Source organism: Oncorhynchus mykiss, chromosome 12 (genome assembly GCF_013265735.2).
Source record: "Oncorhynchus mykiss isolate Arlee chromosome 12, USDA_OmykA_1.1, whole genome shotgun sequence".
NCBI classification, from domain to species: Eukaryota; Metazoa; Chordata; class Actinopteri; order Salmoniformes; family Salmonidae; genus Oncorhynchus; species Oncorhynchus mykiss.
This window is the reverse complement of record NC_048576.1, coordinates 59,912,387-59,937,405: the sequence shown is the minus strand read 5'-3', so window position 1 is coordinate 59,937,405 and position 25,019 is coordinate 59,912,387. Positions and strand designations below refer to the sequence as shown.

Here is a 25,019-nt window from a genome sequence, read left to right as displayed (position 1 = left end):
CTGTAAAGAGCTTTGGTGTCTAGAAAAGTGCCATGTAAGTCTAATTATGAAAGTGTTTTGCCATATTCCATGCCTTTATACAAATGGAAACTGGTACAAAATACCAAAAAAGTGGACTGCAAGGCAACGTTAAGTGGCTAAAATAAATCTAAAATCAAGATGTCAATTTGTTTTGTCTACATGCCATTTTAAAAATACAGATATTGAAGTAAACCTATTTTGGGTTAAGAAAAGTAACCAGGAGTACGAGAAAACATAAGCTTGCAAGCAGACTTTGAATTACCCTTTTCATTTTGTTGGTTTTATGAATAATTTACGAATCATTGATGGAACACTAGATAAAAGAAATGCATGGCTCTCGTCTCCCCCGCAAGCCGGTTGGCATACGCACACCACCTCATCTGATTGGTTATTGCCCGCGAACCATAAACTGCACAATATCACACTAACTCTGACTTTGTGGCTAAAGTAACTAATGACGACCAATTTTGTATGGGCCCAATTTTTAACATTTTTTATTAAACATTGTTAAACACTCCAATATTACTGCTGATATATTATGGTATTTCTGAAATTACAATGTAAAAATATTACATAGCTCATTTTAAAACAATTGTTTTTCAACCTGTTTACAATAAATAGTCCAAATAAGAATAATTTACAGTATTATGTTACAAAAGCGCAGTGAATACTGGAATTGTTATAGATTAAAGTTACACAAAGAGAAAAGGACTCCATGCCCCAATTTAAAAGACATCTGCTACAGAAGTCTTTAGACATAATCCACATTTGTAGCTTGAACATTTTAGTGTGTTAAAAAATAAAAATGACATTTAGTATTTGAACATTGTGTCAATGTGATTACTCATATCAAAATGCTTAGCTGACATCTAGGCATTGGGTGTGTCCGAATTGGCAACCTATTCCCTACATAGCATACTTCTTTTGACCTGGGCCCTATAGGCTCTGGTCAAAAGCAGCGCACTATATAGGAAATAGGGTGCCATTTTGGACACAGATAGTCCTGGAAACAAGCTTCATAATTTCTGGCATTTGCTGCAATGTAGTCAGGCAGGAACTCGAGCGTAGTAATCTGATGCCGGACTGCATAGTTGATGATACAAACATTGGTTGATGCAATGCAACATCTCCAATTTAGTCATCCTGGAGCGTGACCATATTTCTGTGTCTAAAAACCCTCGTAATACGATTGATCCTTTAGTCAGCTGGGGACCTCAAACACACCCCTCGACTGACAACCAACCAGGCATCATAGGATAGAGTGCCGTGTGGTGTTAAACAAAAGCACACAAGGGTTGCATTCAGTAGGGCGCAAAGTTACAAAACACTTTGCTACAGAAAACTGAAATGAGCTTTTAGGAAGTTTCAAAGCATTGGTTGAGAAGAAAACACAGGGTGAGTTGGAGTAGATGTTCAAGTGGAGTCAAACTTTTTTGCATTGATATGGAGGGAGGGACACGAATGCTTGGCCTGGGATACAAATGCATATCAGTTCCACTCATATGGCTTGTTCAGTTTCAACAGATTAAATTATTAAGTGGTGTTAGTTCACGTGGACGTATTAAACTGACAAGACGGAGAAGGACACGCTACCAGCAGTTCAGAAGTTCATCAGTAGTTATTTTCAAGTTTGTCTGACATTTACATTTTGCATTCAAATGTCTTCGGTTTGATATTTCTCAGAGGGAAGAGGGAGACAAGAGGACAAGGACAGACCCCGTCTTTTGTTCATATATGGCATTGTTTTTTTCTTTACATGAGGTTGTGTTTTGTAAACGGGATTCATATTTTAAGTTTTTTTTAATTTTTTTTTTAAAGGGTGGCTCGCTAGGCAGAACAGACAGAATGGTCCAAACAAACAAGCCAGATGGAACCCATCAGAATCAGTTGAAATCGATTCCAAACCAATCAGAACCAGTTAAAACCGGTCCACAGGCCTTCAGAACCAGAATAAACCATTTCGGAACCCATTAGAAACCATCAAAGAGCTTAAACCTGTTCCAGTTGGACTGTGCCAAGGTAGATCTGAGTGCTTCTTCTGTTCAGGCCAATGGCCTTGGTTATTGCACTTTCTTTCACAAACTATATAGGTGAAGGAGTGTCTCTCCACCCCCAAAATCCTTGCACTTCTGAAGGAGTGGGAGGGGCAACTCTGTGACAGACAGATCCTAAACCCTGCCCCAGATTATTTCAAATTTATGAGGGTGTGAGGTGCGGCTCTGTGACAGCCAGCTCCTGTGCCAAATCGTTGAAGCGGGCGATGTAATCCACGCTGCTCTCACTCATCATGCAGGCCAGCTGGGTGTCTACCTGCAGGGATAAAGATAACCACATATTAGATAGTCACTGAATGGCTGAAGAACATGCTTCCAGAGTAGTGACAAGGGAGTGACCAACATTTGAATCTTGTTTTTGATAAACATGCCCAAAAATAATGAATTTATTGTTATAAAAAAAATACTACAATATAATGGATTCAAACTCTAAACAAGATGCCCAGTGACACAAGCCTACCAGACGAGATAAGTGACTTGCACTCTGAGGCAAGCAACAAACACTGAAGCATGCATGAGAGCACCCGCTGATCCGGACGACTGATCACACTCGCCGTAGCCGATGTGAGTAAGACCTTTAAACAGGTCAACATTCGCAAGGCCAGACGGCTTGCCAGGATGTGTACCCCGAGCATGCGCTGACCAACTGGCAAGTGTCTTCACTGACATTTTCAACCTGTGTTTCAAGCAGTCCCTGCGCTCAAGAACACCAGGGTAACCTGCCTAAATGACTACTGACCCGTAGCCATGAAATGCTATGAAAGGCTGGTCATGGCTCACAACAGAAAACACTGTTCATTGACTGCAGCTCAGCGTTCAACATCAGTGCCCTCAAAGCTCATCAATAAGCTAAGGACCCTGGGACTAAACTAGAGGGCGGCCGATTAATCGGAATGGCCGATTAATTAGGGCCGATTTCAAGTTTTCAAAACAATTGTAAATCTGTATTTTTGGACACCGACTCTGCCAATTTTTTTTTACACCTTAAATCTTTATTTAACTAGACAAGTCAGTTAACACATTCTTATTTTCAATGACGGCCTAGTAACAGTGGGTTAACTGCCTCTTTCAGGGGCAGAACGACAGATTTTTACCTTGTCAGCTCGGGGATTCAATCTTGCGACCTTACAGTTAACTAGTCCAACGCGCTAACCACCTGCCTCATTGCACTCCACGAGGAGCCTGCCTGTTATGCGAATGTAGTAAGCCAAGGTAAGTTTCTAGCTAGCATTAAACTTATGTTATAAAAACCAATCATAATCACTAGTTAACTACACATGGTTACTAGTTTATCTAGCATGTCCTGCGTTGCATATAATCGATGCGGTGCGTATTCACAAAAAAGGACTGTCCTTGCTCCAATGTGTACCTAACCATAAACATCAATGCATTTCTTAAAATCAATACACAGAAGTATATATTTTTTAACCTGCATATTTAGCTAAAAGAAATCCAGTTGTCGATGTGTTCCTGGTTCGAGCCCAGGTAGGAGTTACACTGGCAATACTGTTACACTGGCAATACTAAAGTGCCTATAAGAACATCCAATAGTCAAAGGTATATGAAATACAAATGGTAGAGAGAAATTGTCCTATAATTCCTACAACCTAAAACTTCTTACCTGGGAATATTGAAGACTCATGTTAAAAGGAACCACCAGCTTTCATATGTTCTCATGTTCTGAGCAAGGAACTTAAACATTAGCATTTTAACATGGCACATGCACTTTTACTTTCTTCTCCATCACTTTTGTTTTTGCATTATTTAAACCAAATTGAACATGTTTCATTATTTATTTGAGGCTAAATTGATTTTATTGATGTATTATATTAAGTTAAAATAAGTCTTCATTCAGTATTGTTGTAATTGTCATTATTACAACATTATTATTATACCGATTAATCGGTATCGCTTTTTTTGGTCCTCCAATAAATCGGTATCGGCACTGAAAAATCATAGTCGGCCGACCTCTCCACTAAACACCTCCCTCTGGAACTGGATCCTGGACTTCCTGAAGGGCCGTGGTAAGGGTAGGCAACAACATCTGCCATGCCGATCCTTAACATGTGGGCCCCTCAGGGGTGGTGCTTAGTCCCCTCCTGCACTCCCTGTTCACCCATGACTGCGTGGCCAAGCACAACTCCAACACCATCATTAAGCTTGCCTGATCACCGACAATAATGAAACAGCCTATAGGGATGTGGTCAGAGACCTGGTAGTGTGGCAAAAACCTCTCCCTCAACGTGATCAAGACAAAAGGAGATGATCATGGACTACAGGAAAAGGAGGCCGAGCATGCCCCCATTCTCATCAATGGGGCTGTAGTGGAGCAGGTTGAGAGCTTCTGTCCACATCACCAATAAAACTATCATGGTCCAAACTAGGGCTGGGCAGTATACTGTATTTTTCTATATACCGTTATTGATGCACAGACCGGTTTGGGTTTTTACTTTACCGTCTATAACGGTATTTGAATGTTTGGTTTGTTAAATGTGATACGGCGTGTGTAACGTCCATTTGTATAGGTTTATGCCGCAACTTGAGTCATCCCTCTCCGCTCTCTTTCCATGCTGCTTTCCACACAGACCTAGTCCCAACCCGTCACTCAAAGAGCGCATTTGTTGTCGCTTGACAACGAGACACATTCGTTCAGTCTGCATGGTCAATGCAGCACATGCAACAATGTTGTTTTCAATTTAATCTTAATATAAATCCACAAGTGTTCTATAATTCCAATATTAGTTTGTGTTAGCCACTAATGCTAATCGCTAGTTAGCTGGCTAGCTAAGCTAATAAATGTACTGAGTCAGAGCAAATGTAGCTGGCTAATACAGCCTGATACCAGTGTTGGTGGAGGCCTAAATCAGCATGTTTGTGTAACAGTATCTTCTAAATCAATGAGGAATAGGCAAAACATGAATATGTTGGCTACATGAATAAATATTTAATGTAGCCAAAGATTATAGGGTCCACGGAACATCACTTCGGATCCTACCCTGTCACATTAACTCGTCCATGGCATTTTCATTCGTTGTCATGTCAAACACTGCATTCAAAGTGCCCCCTATTATTTATATTTTAACTATAGAATTAGAATAAACATTTCCATGATTCCAAAAGTTCACCCAAGTGTTTATCTAAAATCGCAATTGCAACATTTGGTAAAATTAAGGCCTAGTTTTTTTGCCCATATATCATGGCAATGACCTCAATTGAGTGCAAGAAATTCAGAAATTGATGGAAATGCAGGAAATTTTAGGTTGAATTGAGCAGTATAAAACAATCAGAATGGAGAAAGCCCCACTGAAATAAATGTGTGTGTGGCCACACTTTTATTAAATCAAAAACATACTGTCAAATTAGAAAAATACTATACGATATATTTTGGCAATATAGCCCAGCCCTTGTCCAAACACAACAAGACAGTTGTGAAGAGGGCACGGCAACGCCTATTCCCCCTCAGGAGACTTCAAAGACTAGAAATGGGTCCTCAGATCCTCAAAAAGTTATTCAGCTGCACCATTGAGAGCATCCTGACCGGTTGCATCCCCGGTAAGTGCTCGGCGCTACAAAGGGTAGTGCGTACGACCCAATACATCTCTGGGGCAAAGTTTCCTGCCATCTAGGAACTCTATACCAGGAGGTGTCAGAGGACGGCCATAAAAATTGCCAAACACTCCAGCCACCCCAGTCAGACTGTTCTCTCTGCTCCTGCACGGCAAGCGGTACCGGAGCACCAAGTCTGGGTCCAAAAACCTTAACAGCTTCTACCCCCAAGCCATAAGACTACTGAACAGCTACTCAAATGGTTTCCTGGACTATTTGCATTGACCCCACTTTTTTTTGTTTACGTTGCCACTACTCTATATTTATGATCTATTAACTAGTCACTTTACCCCTACCTACATGTACAGCACCAGTCAAAGGTTTGGACATGCCTACTCATTCCAGGGTTCTTTATTTTATTACTCTTTTCTACATTGTAGAATAATAGTGAATACATCAAAACAATGACACATATGGAATCATGTAATAACCCAAAGTGTTAAATCAAAACACATTTTATATTTGAGATTCTTCAAAAACAGCCACCCTTTGTGTGATGACAGCTCTTGGCATTCTCTCAACCAGCTTTATGAGGTAGTTACCTGGAATGCATTTCAATTAACAGGTGTGCCTTGTTAAAAGTTATTTTGTGGAATTTCTTTACTTCTTAATGTGTTTGAGCCAATCAGTTGTGTTGTGACAAGGTAGGGGTGGTGTATAGAAGATAGCCTTGGTAAAAGACCAAGTCCATATTATGGCAAGAATTGACAGTCCATCATTACTTTAAGACAAAGGTCAGTCAATGTGGAAAAATTCAGGAACTTTGAAAGTTTCTTCAAGTGCAGAAGCAAAAACCATCATGCGCTGAGGAAACTGGCTCTCATGAGGACCACCACATGAAAGGAGCAGCCAGAGTTACCTCTGCTGCAGAGGACAAGTTCATTAGAGATAACCCAGCCTCAGAAATTGCAGTCCAAATAAATGCTTCCGAGTTCAAGTCACAAACATCAACTGTTCAGAGGAGAATGCATGAATCAGGCCTTCATTGTCAAATTCCCACAAAGAAACCACTACTGAACAACACCAATAAGAATTAGAGACTTGCTTGGGCCAAGAAACACAATGGACATTAGACCAGTGGAAATCTGTCCTTTGGTCTGAGGAGTCTAAATTTGAGATTTTTCGTTCCAACCACCAAGTCTTTGTTAGACGCAGAGTAGGTGAACGGATGATCTCCGGATGTGCGGTTCCCACTGTGAAGCATAGAGGAGGTTGTGTGATGGTGCTTTGCTGGTGACACTGTCTTGTCATTTATTTAGAATTAAAGGCACACTTAACCAGCAAGGCTACCACAGCATTCTGCAGCGATGCGCAAACCAGTTGGGATGGCGTTTAGTGGGACTATCATTTGTTTTTCAACAGGACACTGACGCAACACACCTCCAGGCTGTGTAAGGGCTATTTGACCAAGGAGAGTGATGGAGTCCTGCATCAGATGACCTGGCCACCACAATCACCGGACCTCAACGCAACTGAGATGATTTGGGTGAGTTGGACCGCAGAGTGAAGGAAAAGCAGCCAACAAGTGCTCAGCATGTGGGAACTCCTTCAAGATGGTTGGAAAAGCATTCCAGGTGAAGCTGGTTGAAAGAATGCCAAGAGAGTTCAAAGCTGTCATCAAGGCAAAGGGTGGCTATTTGAAGAACCTGAAATATATTTTGATTTGTTTAATACTTTTTTGGTTTCTACATGATTCAATATGTGTTATATCAAGTTTTGATGTCTTCACTATTATTCTACAATGTAGAAAATAGTAAAAATAAAGAAAAACCCTGGAATGAGGTGTGTCCTGAGTAGGTGTGTCTTCGACTAACCTGTACCCCCTCACGTTGACTTGGTACCCCTTGTATAAAGCCTCATTCTTGTTATTTTATTGTTGTTCTTTTATTTTTTTACTTTAGTTTATTTAGTAAATATTTTTCTTAAAACTAGTGTTGGTTAAGGGCTTGTAAGTAAGCATTTCACAATAAGATCTACACCTGTTGTATTTGGCGCATGTGACAAAAAATCGTGCAAGGGAGGGATGTAGTAATATGCTTCCTACAGGGGTGGTCTTACCTCCGCTACGTCTGGCAGGCCGCGGGACTGAAAGGAATCATGGGAGTTGCAGTCCAGAAATCTGGGTCCGAGGAGGGCTGTTCCACTGGAGGGGCCAGAGGGAGTCAGGGAGCTTCGTCTGCCCTTATCAGGGGACACCAGGCTCGCTGTTGGGGGGGGGGGGGGGGGGGTTCATCAGGTTCAGTTCAATAGAAAATCATCATTGCCAGAGACTGGTGATAATGGCTGCGTGTGCGTATATACTGTACATGTGTCTGGATTCATGCAGTTGAAGTTGAAAGTTTATACATACACCCCCCCCCCAAGCAGACACCTCGACGGCCCAGAAAGAACATTGGACTCTATGAAGACTGGAAACCACATATCCTGGGGCTGCGTTTATTGTAGCTGGGGATTTTAACAAGTTTAATCTGAAAACAAGACTCCCTAAATTTTATCAGCATACTGAATGCGCGACCCGGACTGGGAAAATTCTGGATCATTGATTGTTACCAACTTCTGCGACACATACAAAGCCATCAGCCGCCCTCCTTTCGGCAAATCTGACCACGACTCCATTTTGTTGCTCCAAGCCTATAGACAGAAACTAAAACAGGAAACGCCCATGCTCAGGTCTGTTCAACGCTGGGCCGACCAATCTGATTCCACGTTTCGATCATGTGGACTGGGGTATGTTCCGGATAGCGTCGAACAACGATGTATACACTGATTCGGTGATTGAGTTTACTAGCAAGTGCATCGGTGATGTTGTACCAACAGCAACTATTAAAACCTTCCCCAACCGGAAACCGTGGATTGATGGCAGCATTCGCACAAAATTGAAAGAGCGATCCACTGCTTTTAAATCAGGGCAAGATGACCGGAAACATGACCGAATACAAACAGTGTAGCTATTCCCTCTGCAAGGCAATCAAACAAGCTAAGCGTCAGTATAGAGACAAAGTAGTCGCAATTCAACGGCTCAGACACGAGAGGAATGTGGCAAGGTCTACAGTCAATCACGGACTACAAAACGAAAACCAGCCCCTGTCGCGGACCCCAATGTCTTGCTCCCAAACAAACTAAACTTCTTTGCTCGCTTTGAGGACAATACAGTGCCACCGACACGGCCCATAACCAAAACCTGCGTACTCTCCTTCACCAGAGCCAACATGAGTAAAACATTTAAAACGTGTTAACCCTCGCAGGGAAACCAGCCCAGACGGCATCCCTAGCCGTGTCCACAGAGCATGCACAGACCAGCTGGCTGGTGTGTTTACGGACATATTCAATCAATCCATATCCCAGTCTGCTGGTCCCACATGCTTCAAGAGGGCCACCATTGTTCCTGGTCCCAAGTGCTTTGAGAAACTAGTCAAGGATCATATCACCTCCACCCTACCTGACACTCTAGACCCACTCCAATTTACTTAATGCCCCAATAGGTCCAGACGACGTAATCACACTGCCCGAACCCATCTGGACAAGAGGAATACCTATGTAAGAATGCTGTTCATCGACTACAGCTCAGCATTTAGTGCCCTCCAAACTTGTCATTATACTTGACACCCTGGGTCTCAACCCGCCCTGTGCAACTGGGTCCTGGACTTTGACGGGCCACCCCCAGGTGGTGAGGGTAGGAAACAACATCTACACCCCGCTGATCCTCAACACTGCAGACCCCCCAAAAGGGTGCGTTCTCAGCCCGCTCCTGTACTCCCTGTTCACTCATGACTGCGTGGCCATGCACACCTCCAACTCAATCATCAAGTGTGCAGACGACACTAGTGGTAGGCTTGATTACCAACAACAACGAGACGGCCTACAGGGAGGGGTGATGGCCCTTGGAGTGTGGCGTCAGGAAAACAACCTCACACTCAACAAAACAAAGGAGATGATCGTGGACTTCAGGAAACAGCAGAGGGAGCACCCCCCTATCCATATTGACGGGACAGTAGTGGAGAAGGTGGAAAGTTAAGTTCCTCGGCGTACACATCATGGACAAACTGAAATGGTCCAACAACACTAGGTCCTTTGCTGTTCTGCGATTGATTTGCACTTTTCGCACCAAAGTACATTAATCTCTAGGAGACGGAACGTGTCTCCTTCCTGAGCGGTATGATGGCTGAGTGATCCCATGGTGTTTATACTTGCGTATTGTTGTTTGTACAGATGAACAAGGTACCTTCAGGAGTCTGGAAATTGCTCCCAAAGATTAACCAGACTTGTGGAGGTCTACAATTGTTTTTCTGAGGTCTTGACTGATTTCTTTTGATTTTCCCATGATGTCAAGCAGAGGCATGAAGGTAGGCCTTGAAATACATCCACAGGTACACCTCCAATTGACTCAAATGATGTCAATTAGCCTATCAGAAGCTTCTAAAGCCATGACATAATTTTCTGTAATTTTCAAGCTGTTTTTTAGTATATGTAAACTTCTAACCCACTGGAATTGTGATACAGTGAATTATAAGTGAAATTATCTGTCTCTAAACAATTGTTGGGAAAATTACTTGTGTCATGCACCAAGCAGATGTCCTAACCGACTTGCCAAAACTATAGTTTGTTATCAAGAAATTGACCAACCTCCAACAGTATGTAAACTTCTGACTTCAACTGTACATTCATATAAATAAACACAACTGTACATATACATACATACACATACATACAGTGGGGCAAAAAAACATTGTCAGCCACCAATTGTTTAGGTTCTCCCACTTAAAAAGATGAGGCCTGTAATTTATCATCATAGGTACACTTCAACTATGACAGACAAAATAAGAAAAAAAATCCTGAAAATCACATTGTAGGATTTTTAATGAATTTTTTTTGCAAATGATGGTGGAAAATAAGTATTTGGTCAATAACAAAAGTTTCTCAATACTTTGTTATATACCCTTTGTTGGCAATGACAGAGGTCAAACGTTTTCTGTTAGTCTTCACAAGGTTTTCACACACTGTTGCTGGTATTTTGGCCCATTCCTCCATGCAGATCTCCTCTAGAGCAGTGATGTTTTGGGGCTGTTGCTGGGCAACACAGACTTTCAACTCCCTCCAAAGATTTTCTATGGGGTTGAGATCTGGAGACTGGCTAGGCCACTCCAAGACCTTGAAATGCTTCTTACGAAGCCACACCTTCATTGCCCGGGCAGTGTGTTTGGGATCATTGTCATGCTAAAAGACCCAGCCACGTTTCATCTTCAATGCCCTTGCTGATGGAAGAAGGTTTTCACTCAAAATCTCACGATACATGGCCCCATTCATTCTTTCCTTTACACGGCTCAGTCGTCCTGGTCCCTTTGCAGAAAAACAGCCCCAAAGCATGTTTCCACCCCCATGCTTCACAGTAGGTATGGTGTTCTTTGGATGCCACTCAGCATTCTTTGTCCTCCAAACACAGCGAGTTGAGTTTTTACCAAAAAGTTATATTTTGGTTTCATCTGACATTCTCCCAATCTTCTTCTGGATCATCCAAATGCTCTCTAGCAAACTTCATACGGGCCTGGACATGTACTGGCTTAAGCAGAGGGACACGTCTGGCACTGCAGGATTTGAGTCCCTGGTGGCGTAGTGTGTTACTGATGGTAGGCTTTGTTACTTTGGTCCCAGCTCTCTGCAGGTCATTCACTAGGTCCCCCCGTGTGGTTCTTGTGATCATTTTGACCCCACGGGGTGAGATCTTGCATGGAGCCCCAGATCAAGGGAGATTATCAGTGGTCTTGTATGTCTTCCATTTCCTAATAATTGCTATTTCTTCAAACCAAGCTGCTTACCTATTGCAGATTCAGTCTTCCCAGCCTGGTGCAGGTCTACAATTTTGTTTCTGGTGTCCTTTGACAGCTCTTTGGTCTTGGCCATAGTGGAGTTCGGAGTGTGACTGTTTGAAGTTGTGGACAGGTGTCTTTTATACTGATAACAAGTTCAAACAGGTGCCATTAATACAGGTAACGAGTGGAGGACAGAAGAGCCTCTTAAAGAAGAAGTTACTGGTCTGTGAGAGCCAGAAATCAAATACTTATTTTCCACCATAATTTGCAAATAAATTCATAAAAAAATCCTAAAATGTGATTTTCTGGATTTTTTCCCCTCATTTTGTCTGTCATAGTTGAAGTGTACCTATTTTTAAGTGGGAGAACTTGCACAATTGGTGGCTGACTAAATACTTTTTTGCCCCACTGTACATATAAAAGTATGTGTGTCCGTCTTACAAAGCAGGCAGCCAAATGAAGAGTCAGTGGAGTCGTTGGGGTACCACTGAGGGTCGTGGCTGGGGGAAGGGATCCAGCCTCTGGAGGGGCTGACTGAGGTACAGGGTAGGAGCTTAGAGCACTCACTACCATTCAGCTTGGCAGGAGAGAGGGATGCCTCATCACCTGAGAGAGAGCGACAGCACGAGAGAGCGATGTATACAGATCAGGCTACACTACAAAAACAGTACAAAATCTTATTTTAGAAGCACACGCACCTCTGACAACGCCCCCTTCACTTACCGTAGTGTGCCGAGTTGATGGCCAGCTCAATGATTGAGTCACTGATGTGTGTTTGTGGCCCTCCAGGAGCCATCGCTTCCTCTGGGGGTCCCGGGAGAGAGATGTCCAGCAGAGAAGCCACGCTGGGCGGGGAGAGGAGCGAGTCACCTGCTACTCCTGGAGACGGAGGGGGGAGGCCGTTCTGCAGCGAAACCTGGTGGAGGGTTAGGGAAAGAAAGATACAGGGTTAGAATTAATGTGTAAAAATATACGAAAATCTGTGCTCTTATTGGACAAGTTCCTGTAGCACCTCCCTTGTTCAAAACAGTGTCCGGCCTTTTGAACACGACCCAGGTAGAGATAGGGTACATTGTCTTTTAGATCTCTCCATATGACCATCTCTCTTTCCCTTCTTTCAGCGTTCCACTCACCTCAGAGGCCTGCTGGAGGAGCTGTGGCTGGGGAGGACCAGGACCAGCATACACCACTCCAGGGTGAGAGGTTGAGATGGGCCTTCCGTCTGGACTGGGGGCCTCCAGCTCTCGACAGGGGCTGCCTGGGATGATGCCTGCTGACTTGGCTGCCAGGTCAATGGCACCTGGATGGAAAAACATAGAATCATCACCCGTTAAATTGTCAAGAGTCTGAGGGCGCTAATTTCCAGCATCAGTGGGCCTGGCCTAGATGGGCCTTAAAATAGAAGATGGACTAAAAAGGTGAAAAACAAGAGAAAAATAAAACATGACCAGAGCCTAAACCGAACACCCACCACCTGCCAAATTAGAGTAGATTTTGGCATTGGCGGGTAAGAGGTCTATTTCACCAGCCATGTTAGTGGGTGGACAGGGCTCCACAGTGCGAGAATTTCTCTCGCATTTGTTAATGAAATAACCAAGTATGATCACATTTATTGCAATATACTCTACATGACCAAAGCATGTGAACACCTGCTCGTCAAACATATCATTCCTAATTTATGGGCATTAATATGGAGTTGGTCCCCCCTTTGCGACTATAACAACCTCCACTCTTCAGGGAAGGCTTTCCACTAGATATTGGAACATTGCTGAGGGGACTTTCTTCCACAAGAGCATTTGTGAGGTTGTAGCGGTATTGTAAGAGACGTGTAAAGATAATGATTTTGTTCGGGCACCAGGCGGGTATTAATCCTCCTGAAAGGAAAAGAGTAGGATCGAGAAAGTAACACTGCCAGACCCATACACATCAACAGAAGAGACTGCCTAGAGTGTAGCCTGTTTGCAGATATCTTTACTCTTCACTGGCTAAGACACATAATAATAAAAATAAATGGCAGAGCAATTGAACGGCAACGTCATAGAAACAATTTACAAGAAAGAACCCAGTCATCAACATTTGAGGATTTGCAATAATCTCTATTACTTCCCAATGGATGAGTGCAGAGGCTATGAATGTGGGTGTGTTCATTTACAAAACAAAGGCCTTAAAATGTCCAAAATCTTCTCGGCCACATATCATTAGTACCACACCACTTCAATACAGTTCAAATAACAATACACAGACTTGCAAGCAACCTCCCCTTTAACTAAAACGTCAACCCAAATACTTCTGGCATGGCAATAATAGTCCGACAATGAACATCAACAGGAAGCGCATGGGAAAAATAGAAAGTCTGCTGCAGTGTAAAGCAATGGAACAATAGAGGTAAGAGAAAGAGGGAGCAGGAGAGATCTTAGCTGTTGACTTCAGGCTTGCAGTTGAACTGTCTGTCCGTCTGATGGTTTGTATGTCAAAGCTTAGCAACAATGTTGCTACTAATCTATGCGATCCATAACCAGTGCGGTCTCAAACGATAACAACCACGACCTAGAGCGGTCACACCGATGATTGAGTTAACTTCTTATGGCTGGGGGGCAGTATTGAGTAGCTTGGATGAATAAGGTGCCCAGAGTAAACTGCCTGCTACTCAGGCCCAGAAGCTAAGATATGCATATTATTAGTAGATTTGGATAGAAAACACTCTGAAGTTTCTAAAACAGTTTGAATGATGTCTGTGAGTAAAACAGAACTCATATGGCAGGCAAAAACCGGAGAAAAAAATTCAACCAGGAATTGGGAAATCTGAGGTTTGTAGTTTTTCAACTCTTTGCCTAGCCAAGATACTGTACATTTTGTCCAATTGCACTTCCTAAGGCTTCCACTACAGTATACAACAGTATTTAGAACCTTGTTTCAGACTTCTACTGTGAAGGAGGAGAGAATAAGAGCTGATTGAGTAAGGGGTCTGCCAGAAGGCCATGAGCTCAGTCAGGCGTGCTCCCATCAGAGGTAGCTGCGTTCCATTGCATTTCTAAAGACAAAGGAACATTGAAGATTTATGATAAAAACATCCTAAAGATTGATTCTATATCGTTTGACATGTTTCTACGAACTGTAATATGACTTCTCGTCTGAACTTTCCCCTGGACTTGACCACACCTCCCGAGTTCGGATTTGTGTACTAAACGCACAAACAAAAAGGAGGTATTTGGACATAAATTATGGACTTCATCGAACAAATCAAACATTTATTGTGGAACTGGGATTCCTGGGAGTGCATTCTGATGAAGATCAAAGGTAAGTGAATATTTATAATGATATTTCTGACTTCTGTTGACTCCACAACATGGTGGGTATCTGTATGGCTTGTTTTTGTGTCTGAGCGCCGTACCCAGATTATTGCATGGTGTGCTTTTTCCGTAAAGCTTTTTTGAAATCTGACACAGCGGTTGCATTAAGGAGAAGTGAATCTATAATTATAGTGGATCTATAACACTTGTATCTTTTATCAATGTTTATTATGAGTATTTCAGTAAATTGATGTGGCTCTCTGCAAAATCACCGGATGTTTTGGAAACAAAACATTACCAAACGTAGATTTTTGGATATAAATATGCACTTTATCGAACAAAACACACATGTATTGTGTAACATGAAGTCCTATGAGTGTCATCTGATGAAGATCAAAGGTTAGTGATTGATTTTCTCTCTATTTCTGCTTTTTGTGACTCCTCTCTTTGGCTGGAAAAATGGCTGGGTTTTTCTGTGACTAGGTGCAGACCTAACAATCGTTTGGTGTGCTTTCGTCGTAAAGCCTTTTTGAAATTGACACTGTGGTGGGATTAAGTTTATCTTTAAAATGGTGTAAAATATGTGTATGTTTGAGGAATTTTAATTATGAGATTTCTGTTTTGAATTTGGCGCCCTGCACTTTCACTGGCTGTTGTCATATCAATCCCGTTAGCGGGATTTCAGCCGTAAGAAGTTAAACACTTTACAAACTAAACGAGCTGAAAATAAACAAGACTTCTGCAGCATTGCACACACAATCAAACTGCAGCGCCAACCAAGAGATCACACCCAGAGAGCCGGAAGAGCTGTCTTTATTTCCTCCTTCCTTACTGCTGATGTGCTCTTAAAGTGACAGCGCACAGTGAAGGCTCCATGCAGGATTTCACCACAAGGTTGGGAACTGATGTTGGGCGATAAGGCCTGGCTCACAGTCAAATCAGTCCAAATTATCCCAAAGGTGTTCGATGGGGTTGAAGTCAGCACAGGCCAGCACTGTCGAGGAGGAATGGGACAAAATTCACCCAACTTATTGTGGGACGCTCGTGGAAGGCTACCCGAAACGTTTGACCCCAATTAAACAATTGAAAGGCAATGCTACCAAATACTAATTGAGTGCATGTAAACTTCTGACCCACTGGGAATGTGATGAAAGAAATAAAAGCTGAAATAAATGTATACACACTGTATGTATGTATGTATGTATGTATGTATGTATGTATGCATGCATGCACACGTCATATATAAAAATATAATACGTGTATATATTAGAGGTCGACCGATTAATCGGAATGGCCGATTAATTAGGGCCGATTTCAAGTTTTCATAACAATTGGAAATCGGTACTTTTGGGCGCTGATTTGCCGATTTTTTTTTTTACACCTTTATTTAATCTTTATTTAACTAGGCAAGTCAGTTAAGAACACATTCTTATTTTCAATGACGGCCTAGGAACGGTAGGTTAACTGCCTCGTACAGGGGCAGAAAGACAGATTTTCACAGTCAGCTCGGGGATCCAATCTTGCAACCTTGCAGTTAACTAGTCCAACGCAATAACGACCTGCCTCTCTCTCATTGCACTCCATAAGGAGACTGCCTGTTACGCAAATGCAGTAAGCCAAGGTAAGTTGCTAGCTAGCATTACACTTATCTTTAAAAAAAAAATAATAATATTTAACTAGGCAAGTGAATTAAGAACAAATTATTATTTTCAATGACGGCCTAGGAACAGTGGGTTAACTGCCTGTTCAGGGGCAGAACGACAGATTTGTACCTTGTCAGCTCGGGGTTTATAATGCATCAATAAAATCAATTTAGCCTCAAGTAAACACCTTGTCAGCTCGGTTACTAGTCCAACGCTCTAACCACTAGGCTACCCTGCCGCCCCAATCATAATCACTAGTTAACTACACATGGTTGATGATATTACTAGATATTATCTAGCGTGTCCTGTGTTGCATATAATCTGACTGAGCATTACTAGATATTATCTAGCGTGTCCTGTGTTGCGAGCAAGGAACTGAAACGTTAGCTTTCTTACATAGCACATATTGCACTTTTACATTATTCTCCAACACTTTGTTTACTTGAGGCTAAATTGATTTTATTGATGTATTATATTAAGTTCAAATAAGTGTTAATTCAGTATTGTTTTAATTGTCATTATTACAAATAAATAATATATATATAATTTTAATTGGCCGATTAATCGGTATCGGCTTTTTCGGTCCTCCAATAATCGGTATCGGCGCTGAAAAATCATAATCGGTCAACCTCTAGTGTGTGTATATACAGTGCATTGCGAAAGTATTCGGCCCCCTTGAACTTTGCGACCTTTTGCCACATTTCAGGCTTCAAACATAAAGATATAAAACTGTTTTTTTTTTTGTGAAGAATCAACAAGTAGGACACAATCATGAAGTGGAACGACATTTATTGGATATTTCAAACTTTTTTAACAAACCAAAAACTGAAAAATTGGGCGTGCAAAATTATTCAGCCCCCTTAAGTTAATACTTTGTAGCGCCACCTTTTGCTGCGATTACAGCTGTAAGTCGCTTAGGGTATGTCTCTATCAGTTTTGCACATCGAGAGACTGAAATTCTCTCCCATTCCTCCTTGCAAAACAGCTCGAGCTCAGTGAGGTTGGATGGAGAGCATTTGTGAACAGCAGTTTTCAGTTCTTTCCAAAGATTCTTGATTGGATTCAGGTCTGGACTTTGACTTGGCCATTCTAACACCTGGATATGTTTATTTTTGAACCATTCCATTGTAGATTTTGCTTTATGTTTTGGATCATTGTCTTGTTGGAAGACAAATCTCCGTCCCAGTCTCAGGTCTTTTGCAGACTCCATCAGGTTCTTCCAGAATAGTCCTGTATTTGGCTCCATCCATCTTCCCATCAATTTTAACCATCTTCCCTGTCCCTGCTGAAGAAAAGCAGGCCCAAACCATGATGCTGCCACCACCATGTTTGACAGTGGGGATGGTGTGTTCAGCTGTGTTGCTTTTACGCCAAACATAACGTTTTGCATTGTTGCCAAAAAGTTCAATTTTGGTTTCATCTGACCAGAGCACCTTCTTCCACATGTTTGGTGTGTCTCCCAGGTGGCTTGTGGCAAACTTTAAACAACACTTTTTATGGATATCTTTAAGAAATGGCTTTCTTGCCACTCTTCCATAAAGGCCAGATTTGTGCAATATACGACTGATTGTTGTCCTATGGACAGAGTCTCCCACCTCAGCTGTAGATCTCTGCAGTTCATCCAGGGTGATCATGGGCCTCTTGGCTGCATCTCTGATCAGTCTTCTCCTTGTATGAGCTGAAAGTTTAGAGGGACGGCCAGGTCTTGGTAGATTTGCAGTGGTCTGATACTCCTTCCATTTCAATATTATCGCTTGCACAGTGCTCCTTGGGATGTTTAAAGCTTGGGAAATCTTTTTGTATCCAAATCCGGCTTTAAACTTCTTCACAACAGTATCTCGGACCTGCCTGGTGTGTTCCTTGTTCTTCATGATGCTCTCTGCGCTTTTAACGGACCTCTGAGACTATCACAGTGCAGGTGCATTTATACGGAGACTTGATTACACACAGGTGGATTGTATTTATCATCATTACTCATTTAGGTCAACATTGGATCATTCAGAGATCCTCACTGAACTTCTGGAGAGAGTTTGCTGCACTGAAAGTAAAGGGGCTGAATAATTTTGCACGCCCAATTTTTCAGTTTTTGATTTGTTAAAAAAGTTTGAAATATCCAATAAATGGCATTCCACTTCATGATTGTGTCCCACTTGTTGTTGATTCTTCACAAAAAAATACAGTTTTATATCTTTATGTTTGAAGCCTGAAATGTGGCAAAAGGTCGCAAAGTTCAAGGGGGCCGAATACTTTCGCAATGCACTGTATATAAATGTATATATTTAAATATATATAAATACATATATAAATAGTGTAAATGCTGCAGTAGCTGGTTTCAAGGTATTTCTGCCGTTTTGTTACTTAGCTGGTAAATGAATCGCACAAAGTTAAAGAACTACGAATCATGTATAGCGCAGCAGCACAGCTGCGCACAGGCATCAAGGTAGGTCTAAAGTCTACTCAAATGAGACTTTGTCCTCGTGTGTCTTGGCTATTTAATAGTAATACATTTGTTTTAGAAACATCAAAGCATGCTTATCGGTTTTATTTTATAATTTCTGTGTAATTTTAGAAAGAAATCTGAGTAGCTGGTAGATTTTTTAAATCTACCTGCCACAGTGGCTGATGGACCAAAAAGTTAGTTTCAGGCCCTGAACAGGTAGAGAGAAGCGGTACGTACTGGAGAGCTGACTGGACATCCCAGGGCCAGAGGTAATAGGCGGAGTTCTGGGGAGGAGGGGACGGGTGGAGGGAGAGAGACGGGGCTGGATTGGCCGGAAGGAGCCTGTTCCTGGGGGGAACAGTAAGAAGAAAAAAGTCAGTCAAGTCCAAACTATGGGAGGTGAGTGTGGTTGAGTACTTCTAGCCCTGTTCAGATAGTTGGATAAAACATTTTTGGGCCTGAACACAAAATATTACTGCTCCCCAGTGCTTTTTATTCCTGCAGCATAATTACAAAAAAAATAAAATGTTTCTCCGATACTTCAAAAATTCCTACTTCCTTCCTGTGATTAGGTAAGTAAAGCATGTTTTCGAATTAATTTATCATTTTTAAACTAGGTGTATGGGTTATGTTGACAGGTGGCATACCTGTGGCAGATGAGTTGGATAGGATGGAGAAGGAGCAGACGTGTTGAGGAGTGTCTCCAGTGGTGCGGGGGAGCAGAGTTCTCTGAGGAACAAAAACAACAATTTCACATTAAAACATTCTGTTCAGATTTCAAGCTGTCCTAAGAATAACTGTCAATTCAATAGGTGCACCAAACAATGGACTAAGATGAAAGACTTACCTGGACCACGAGGGGCTTTCTAAGTGGCCGGCTTCGGTTTTTCCTTTGTTTCGGCAGGAAAATGTCTGACTGCATCTGTAAGAGGCAGTGATGCAAATTGATGAGGCCCCAAAAAGGTTAAAAAACAACTAAACTGCAAGAAAAACGGGCCTTTTTCAGAATGAGGTTGTCGTAACACCAACATTTACTAACGATAGGATACCAAACCAAGTATCACGACACAGAGTAGAATCATGACTGTCGAAAATAGCTGAAAGGCACATATCCAAAAGGCCTACCTGTGATTAGGCAGGAGGAATGTAGGAAGGAATATAACATGTATAATGATCTGCAGTTTCATTGTGGCAGTAAGGGTTACACTCAGGTTTGGCCTAAATGAAATCATCTTTAGCTTACAACTTTACACACACAGCCTACACTCTCACAATCACACCACACACACACACCTCCCAACAGTTAGGCACCAAAAATAATTTAAGGAACACCTGAAGAAAAACAGATATGATTCAGATTTAGCTTAGAATTACATTGATTAGGCATATGCATCCTACCTTTGAAGCATCTCTTTGAGTAGGCTATCTATCCCTTTCACATTTTTCCTGTACCATCCAAACATGTGCATAGCCAAGGTACCATGTTGATATCTAACTAGCCAGGTAACATTACTAAACAAGGTAATTTGTTATCAAACCAAACACTTGCGGCCCACAAGTAGTTTAAAAAGGGCCTGCAACATGGTTTATAAAATGTAACGTGCACCAATTCACTGTAGAAAAGGGTTTGGCCTAGAAACTTGTGGCATTAACTGTTGAAGACATATTATTTTAGCTGTCTACCACAGCATGAGTTGAAATTACATTTTTAATATGAGCTTAAAGTGCAGACTTACAGCTTTACTTTGACGATATTTACATCCAAATCGGGTGAATGGTGTAGGAATTACAGCACTTTTTATATGTGGTCATCCCCTTTTTAAGGGACCAAAAGTAATTGGACAATTGGCTGCTCAGCTGTTCCATGGCCAGGTGTGTGTTATTCCCTCAGTTAATTTACAAGGAAGCAGATAACAGGTCTAGAGTTGATTTCAAGTGTGGCATTTGCATTTAGAATCTGTTGCTGTTAATATTGAGATATGTCCAAAGAGCATGCATTGAGAAGTCCAAAGAGCATGCACTGCCAGTGAAACAAGCCATCATTAGGCAAAAAAAAAAAAAAAAACGACCACAAAACTCATTAGGTGTGGCGAAAACTATTTGGTACATTCTTTAAAAGAAAACACTGGTGAGCTTAGGAACACTAAAAGTCCAGGAAGGCCACGGAAAACAACTGTAGTGGATGACAGAATAATTATTTCCCTGGTGAAGAAAAAACAATTCACAGGTGGCCAGATCAAGAACACCCTCTAGAAGGTAGGCGTATCTGTGTCAAAGTCAACAACCAAGACTTCACCAGAGTAAATAGAGGGTTTACCACAAGATGTAAACCATTGCTATGCCTCAAAAAAAAGACCAGATCAGAGTTTGCCAAGATAAAAAAACAAAACAAAAAACACCTGATCTATGAAACATGGTGGTGGTAGTGTTATGACGTGTGCATGTATGGTTGCCAATGGAACTGGCTACCTTGTATTTATTGATGATGTGACTGCTGGCAAAAGCAGCAGGATGAATTCTGAAGTGTTTAGGGCTATATTATCTGCTCAGATTCAGCCAAATGCATCAAAACTCATTGGACGCACTTCACAGTGCAGATGGACAATGACCTGAAGCATACTACGAAAGCAACCCAATACCATTTTAAGGCAAGGAAGTGGAATGTTCTGCAATGGCTAAGTCATTCACCTGACCTGAAACCAATTGAGCATGCATTTCACTTGAAGGTAAAACACCGCAAGAACAAGCAGGAACTGAAGACAGCTGCAGGAAAGGCCTGGCAAAGCATCACCAGGGTAGAACCCCAGCATCTGGTGATGTCTATGGGTTCCAGACCTCAGGCAGTCATTGACTGCAAAGGAGTTACAACCAAGTATTAATACACACAATTTAAATGCATGATCATGTTATTTGTCCAATTACTTCTGAGCCCCTTTAATTGGTGGGCTACGTAAAAAAAAATGGTTGTAATTCTGATACTTTTTTCTTTTTACAAAACCTTAAATTAAAGATGAAAGTCTACACTTAAAGCACAATCTTGATTGTTTCCTTTCAAATCCATTTTAGGGGTGCACAGAGCCAAAATGATGGAAATTGTGTCACTGTCCAAATAGTTATGGACCTGACTGTACGTATGCACTTCACTTATGCAGCGAGCTGCTCCAATGATTGAACAAATGTAACATAAATCCCATCAGTTTGCTAGCCCCAGCTCGTCATCACAGTAAATAACATTTGAAAACTGATGGCGGTGTGCCGAAAGAACGGATAGAGAGAAGCAGCTGAGTAAGCTAATGGCTGGTTAGGGGATGCAGTTGGCTGCTCACAACGTGATATTGGAATAACAGTGGGAGAATCTGTTGCACACTCCTCGCATCCTCTCCTCAAAACCAATTGGATGAGATAGCCAGATGTCTCTCTTAGGGCTGGGCGGTATTTTACTATATTCCAGTATTGATGCACGGATCGGTTTGGGTTTTTAACTTTACCTTCTATAACGGTATTTGGATGTTTAGTGTGTTAAATGTGTTATGCTGTGTGTAACATCCATTTCATAGTTTACACTGCTTCTTGCGTCATCCCTCTCCACATGCTGCGTTCTACACAGACCTAGCCCTGCCCCGTCACTTAAGGATCACATTTATTGTTGCATGACCATGAGGCTCTGTCGGGTTGGATGGGGAGCATCGCTGCATAGGTATTTTTAGGTCTCTCCAGAGATGTTCGATCAGGCTCAAGTCCAGGCACTGGCTGGGCCACTGAAGGACATTCAGAAACTTGTCCCGAAGCCACTCCTACGTTGTCTTGGCTGTGTGCTTAGGGTCATTGTCCTGTTGGAAAGTGAACTTTCGCACCAGTCTTGGGGACTTTCAATGCAGCAGACATTTTTTAGTACCCTTCCCCACAATTCTGTCTCGGTGCTCTACAGACAACTCCTTCAACCTCATGACTAGGTTTTTGCTCTGACATGCACTGTCAACTATGGGAGCTTATATAGACAGGTGTGTGCCTTTCCAAATCATGTCCAATCAATTTAATTTACCACAGGTTGACTCCAATCAAGTTGTCGAAACATCAAGGACCATCAATGGAAACAGGACACACCTGAGCTCAAATAGCAAACGGTCTGAATAAGGCATTTCTGTTTTTATTTATTTTTTTATACATTTGCAAGAATTTCCAAAAGCATGTTTTTGCTTTGTCATTATGGGGTATTGTGTGTAGATTGATGATTTTAAAAAGTAAATGTATTCCATTTTAGAATAAGGCTGTAACATAATTTGGTAAAAGTCAAGGGGTCTGAATACTTTCCGAATGCACTGTATATCAAAAAATCTACAAAAGTGACAAGTTTGCATCCCTGAAGAGGGAAAATAAAAATATTGGAAGGAATGAAGAAATATGGATAGAGTCCAGCTAGTTTATTTTTCTGAGACAGACAAAATATGGAGAGAGTATGCAAAACGTCCTTACGTTGATTGAGTCGAGCTGTTGTCGGAAGGCGAGCTCGGCCTCCTTGTTGGGAGAGAACATGCGGGAGTGTCGGGAGCTGTTGGGGGGCAGGGTGGTGGGAACGGCAAACACCCCACCATCTGAGTCCCCCGCAGACACCAGCAGAGACCGCGGGAGGTTACGACCTGAGGGGTTCAAAGCAAAGGTTACAGTTAATTAGTATTGGTGTACATGAGATGTCATACAAAGATACAGGTAAAAGACAAACAATACTTCAAGAATTGGTCCTCTGACCTAAAACTTGAGTTACTGGAGAAGATTCGATAAGTGTAGGTTGTGTGTGTTAGAGGTCGACCGATTAATCGGAATGGCCGATTAATTATGGCCGATTTCAAGTTTTCATAACAAATCGGTACTTTTGGACACCGATTTGGCCGTTTTTTTTTTTTTTTACACCTTTATTTAACTAGGCAAGTCAGTTAAGAACACATTCTTATTTTCAATGACGACCTAGGAACGGTCAGGTTAACTGCCTCGTTCAGGGGCAGAACGAGATTTTCACCTTGTCAGCTCAGGGGATCCATTACTAGATATTACCTAGCGTATCCTGCGTTGCATATATTTTGACTGAGCATACAAGTATCTAAGTATCTGACTGAGCAGTCGTAGGTAGAAGCAGGCGCGTAAACATTCATTCAAACAGAACCTTCGTGCGTTTTGTCAGCAGCTCTTTGTTGTGCATCAAGCATTGCGCTGTTTATGACTTCAAGCCTATCAACTCCCGAGATGAGGCTGGTGTAACCGAAGTGAAATGGCTAGTTAGTTAGCGCGCGCTAATAGCGTTTCAAACGTCACTCGCTCTGAGCCTTGGAGTGGCTGTTCCCCTTGCTCTGCATGGGTAACGCTGCTTCGAGGGTGGCAGTTGTCGTTGTGTTCCTGTTTCGAGCCCAGGGAGGAGCGAGGAGAGGGACGGAAGCTATACTGTTACACTGGCAATACTAAAGTGCCTATAAGAACATCCAATAGTCAAAGGTTAATGAAATACAAATGGTATAGAGGGAAATAGTCCTATAATAACTACAACAGAAAACTTCTTACCTGGGAATATTGAAGACTCATGTTAAAAGGAACCACCAGCTTTCATATGTTCTGAGCAAGGAACTGAAACGTTAGCTTTCTTACATAGCACATATTGCACTTATACTTTCTTCTCCAACACTTTGTTTTTGCATTATTTAAACCAAATTGAACACATTTCATTATTTATTTGAGGCTAAATTGATTATTGATGTATTATATTATATTTTTTACACTTATTATATTAAGTGTTCATTCTGTATTGTTGTAATTGTCATTATTACAAACAAATAATCAAATTTAAAAATACAAATATTATATAAATATTGGGGCAAAAAAGTATTTAGTCAGCCACCAATTGTGCATGTTCTCCCACTTAAAAAGATGAGGCCTGTAATTTGGTTCATAGGTACACTTCAACTATGACAGACAAAATGAGAGAAAAAAATCCAGACAATTACATTGTAGGATTTTTAATGAATTTATTTGCAAATGGTGGAAAATAAGTATTTGGTCAATAACAAAGGTTTATCTCAATACTTTGTTATATACCCTTTGTTGGCAATGACAAAGGTCAAACGTTTTCTGTAAGTTTTCACAAGGTTTTCACACACTGTTGCTGGTATTTT

General features: G+C 41.7%; 1 protein-coding gene across 3 annotated transcripts in view; it reads right to left on the bottom strand.

Moving 5' to 3' along the window:
- Positions 1–928: 928 nt before the first annotated feature.
- The window catches only part of cramp1 (cramped chromatin regulator homolog 1), a 53,425-nt gene continuing 29,334 nt past the window's right edge, over positions 929–25,019 (bottom strand). For all 3 annotated transcript variants that reach the window (XM_036937925.1, XM_036937926.1, XM_036937924.1), the window contains exons 12-20: positions 23,335–23,498; positions 19,709–19,783; positions 19,509–19,590; positions 19,099–19,209; positions 12,622–12,788; positions 12,212–12,404; positions 11,930–12,094; positions 7,740–7,885; positions 929–2,331 (exon numbers count right to left, since the gene is read on the bottom strand). In XM_036937925.1, the coding sequence (XP_036793820.1) occupies positions 2,218–2,331; positions 7,740–7,885; positions 11,930–12,094; positions 12,212–12,404; positions 12,622–12,788; positions 19,099–19,209; positions 19,509–19,590; positions 19,709–19,783; positions 23,335–23,498 (1,217 nt within the window). In that variant the 3' untranslated portion in view covers positions 929–2,217. The remainder of the gene's footprint in view (positions 2,332–7,739; positions 7,886–11,929; positions 12,095–12,211; positions 12,405–12,621; positions 12,789–19,098; positions 19,210–19,508; positions 19,591–19,708; positions 19,784–23,334; positions 23,499–25,019) is intronic.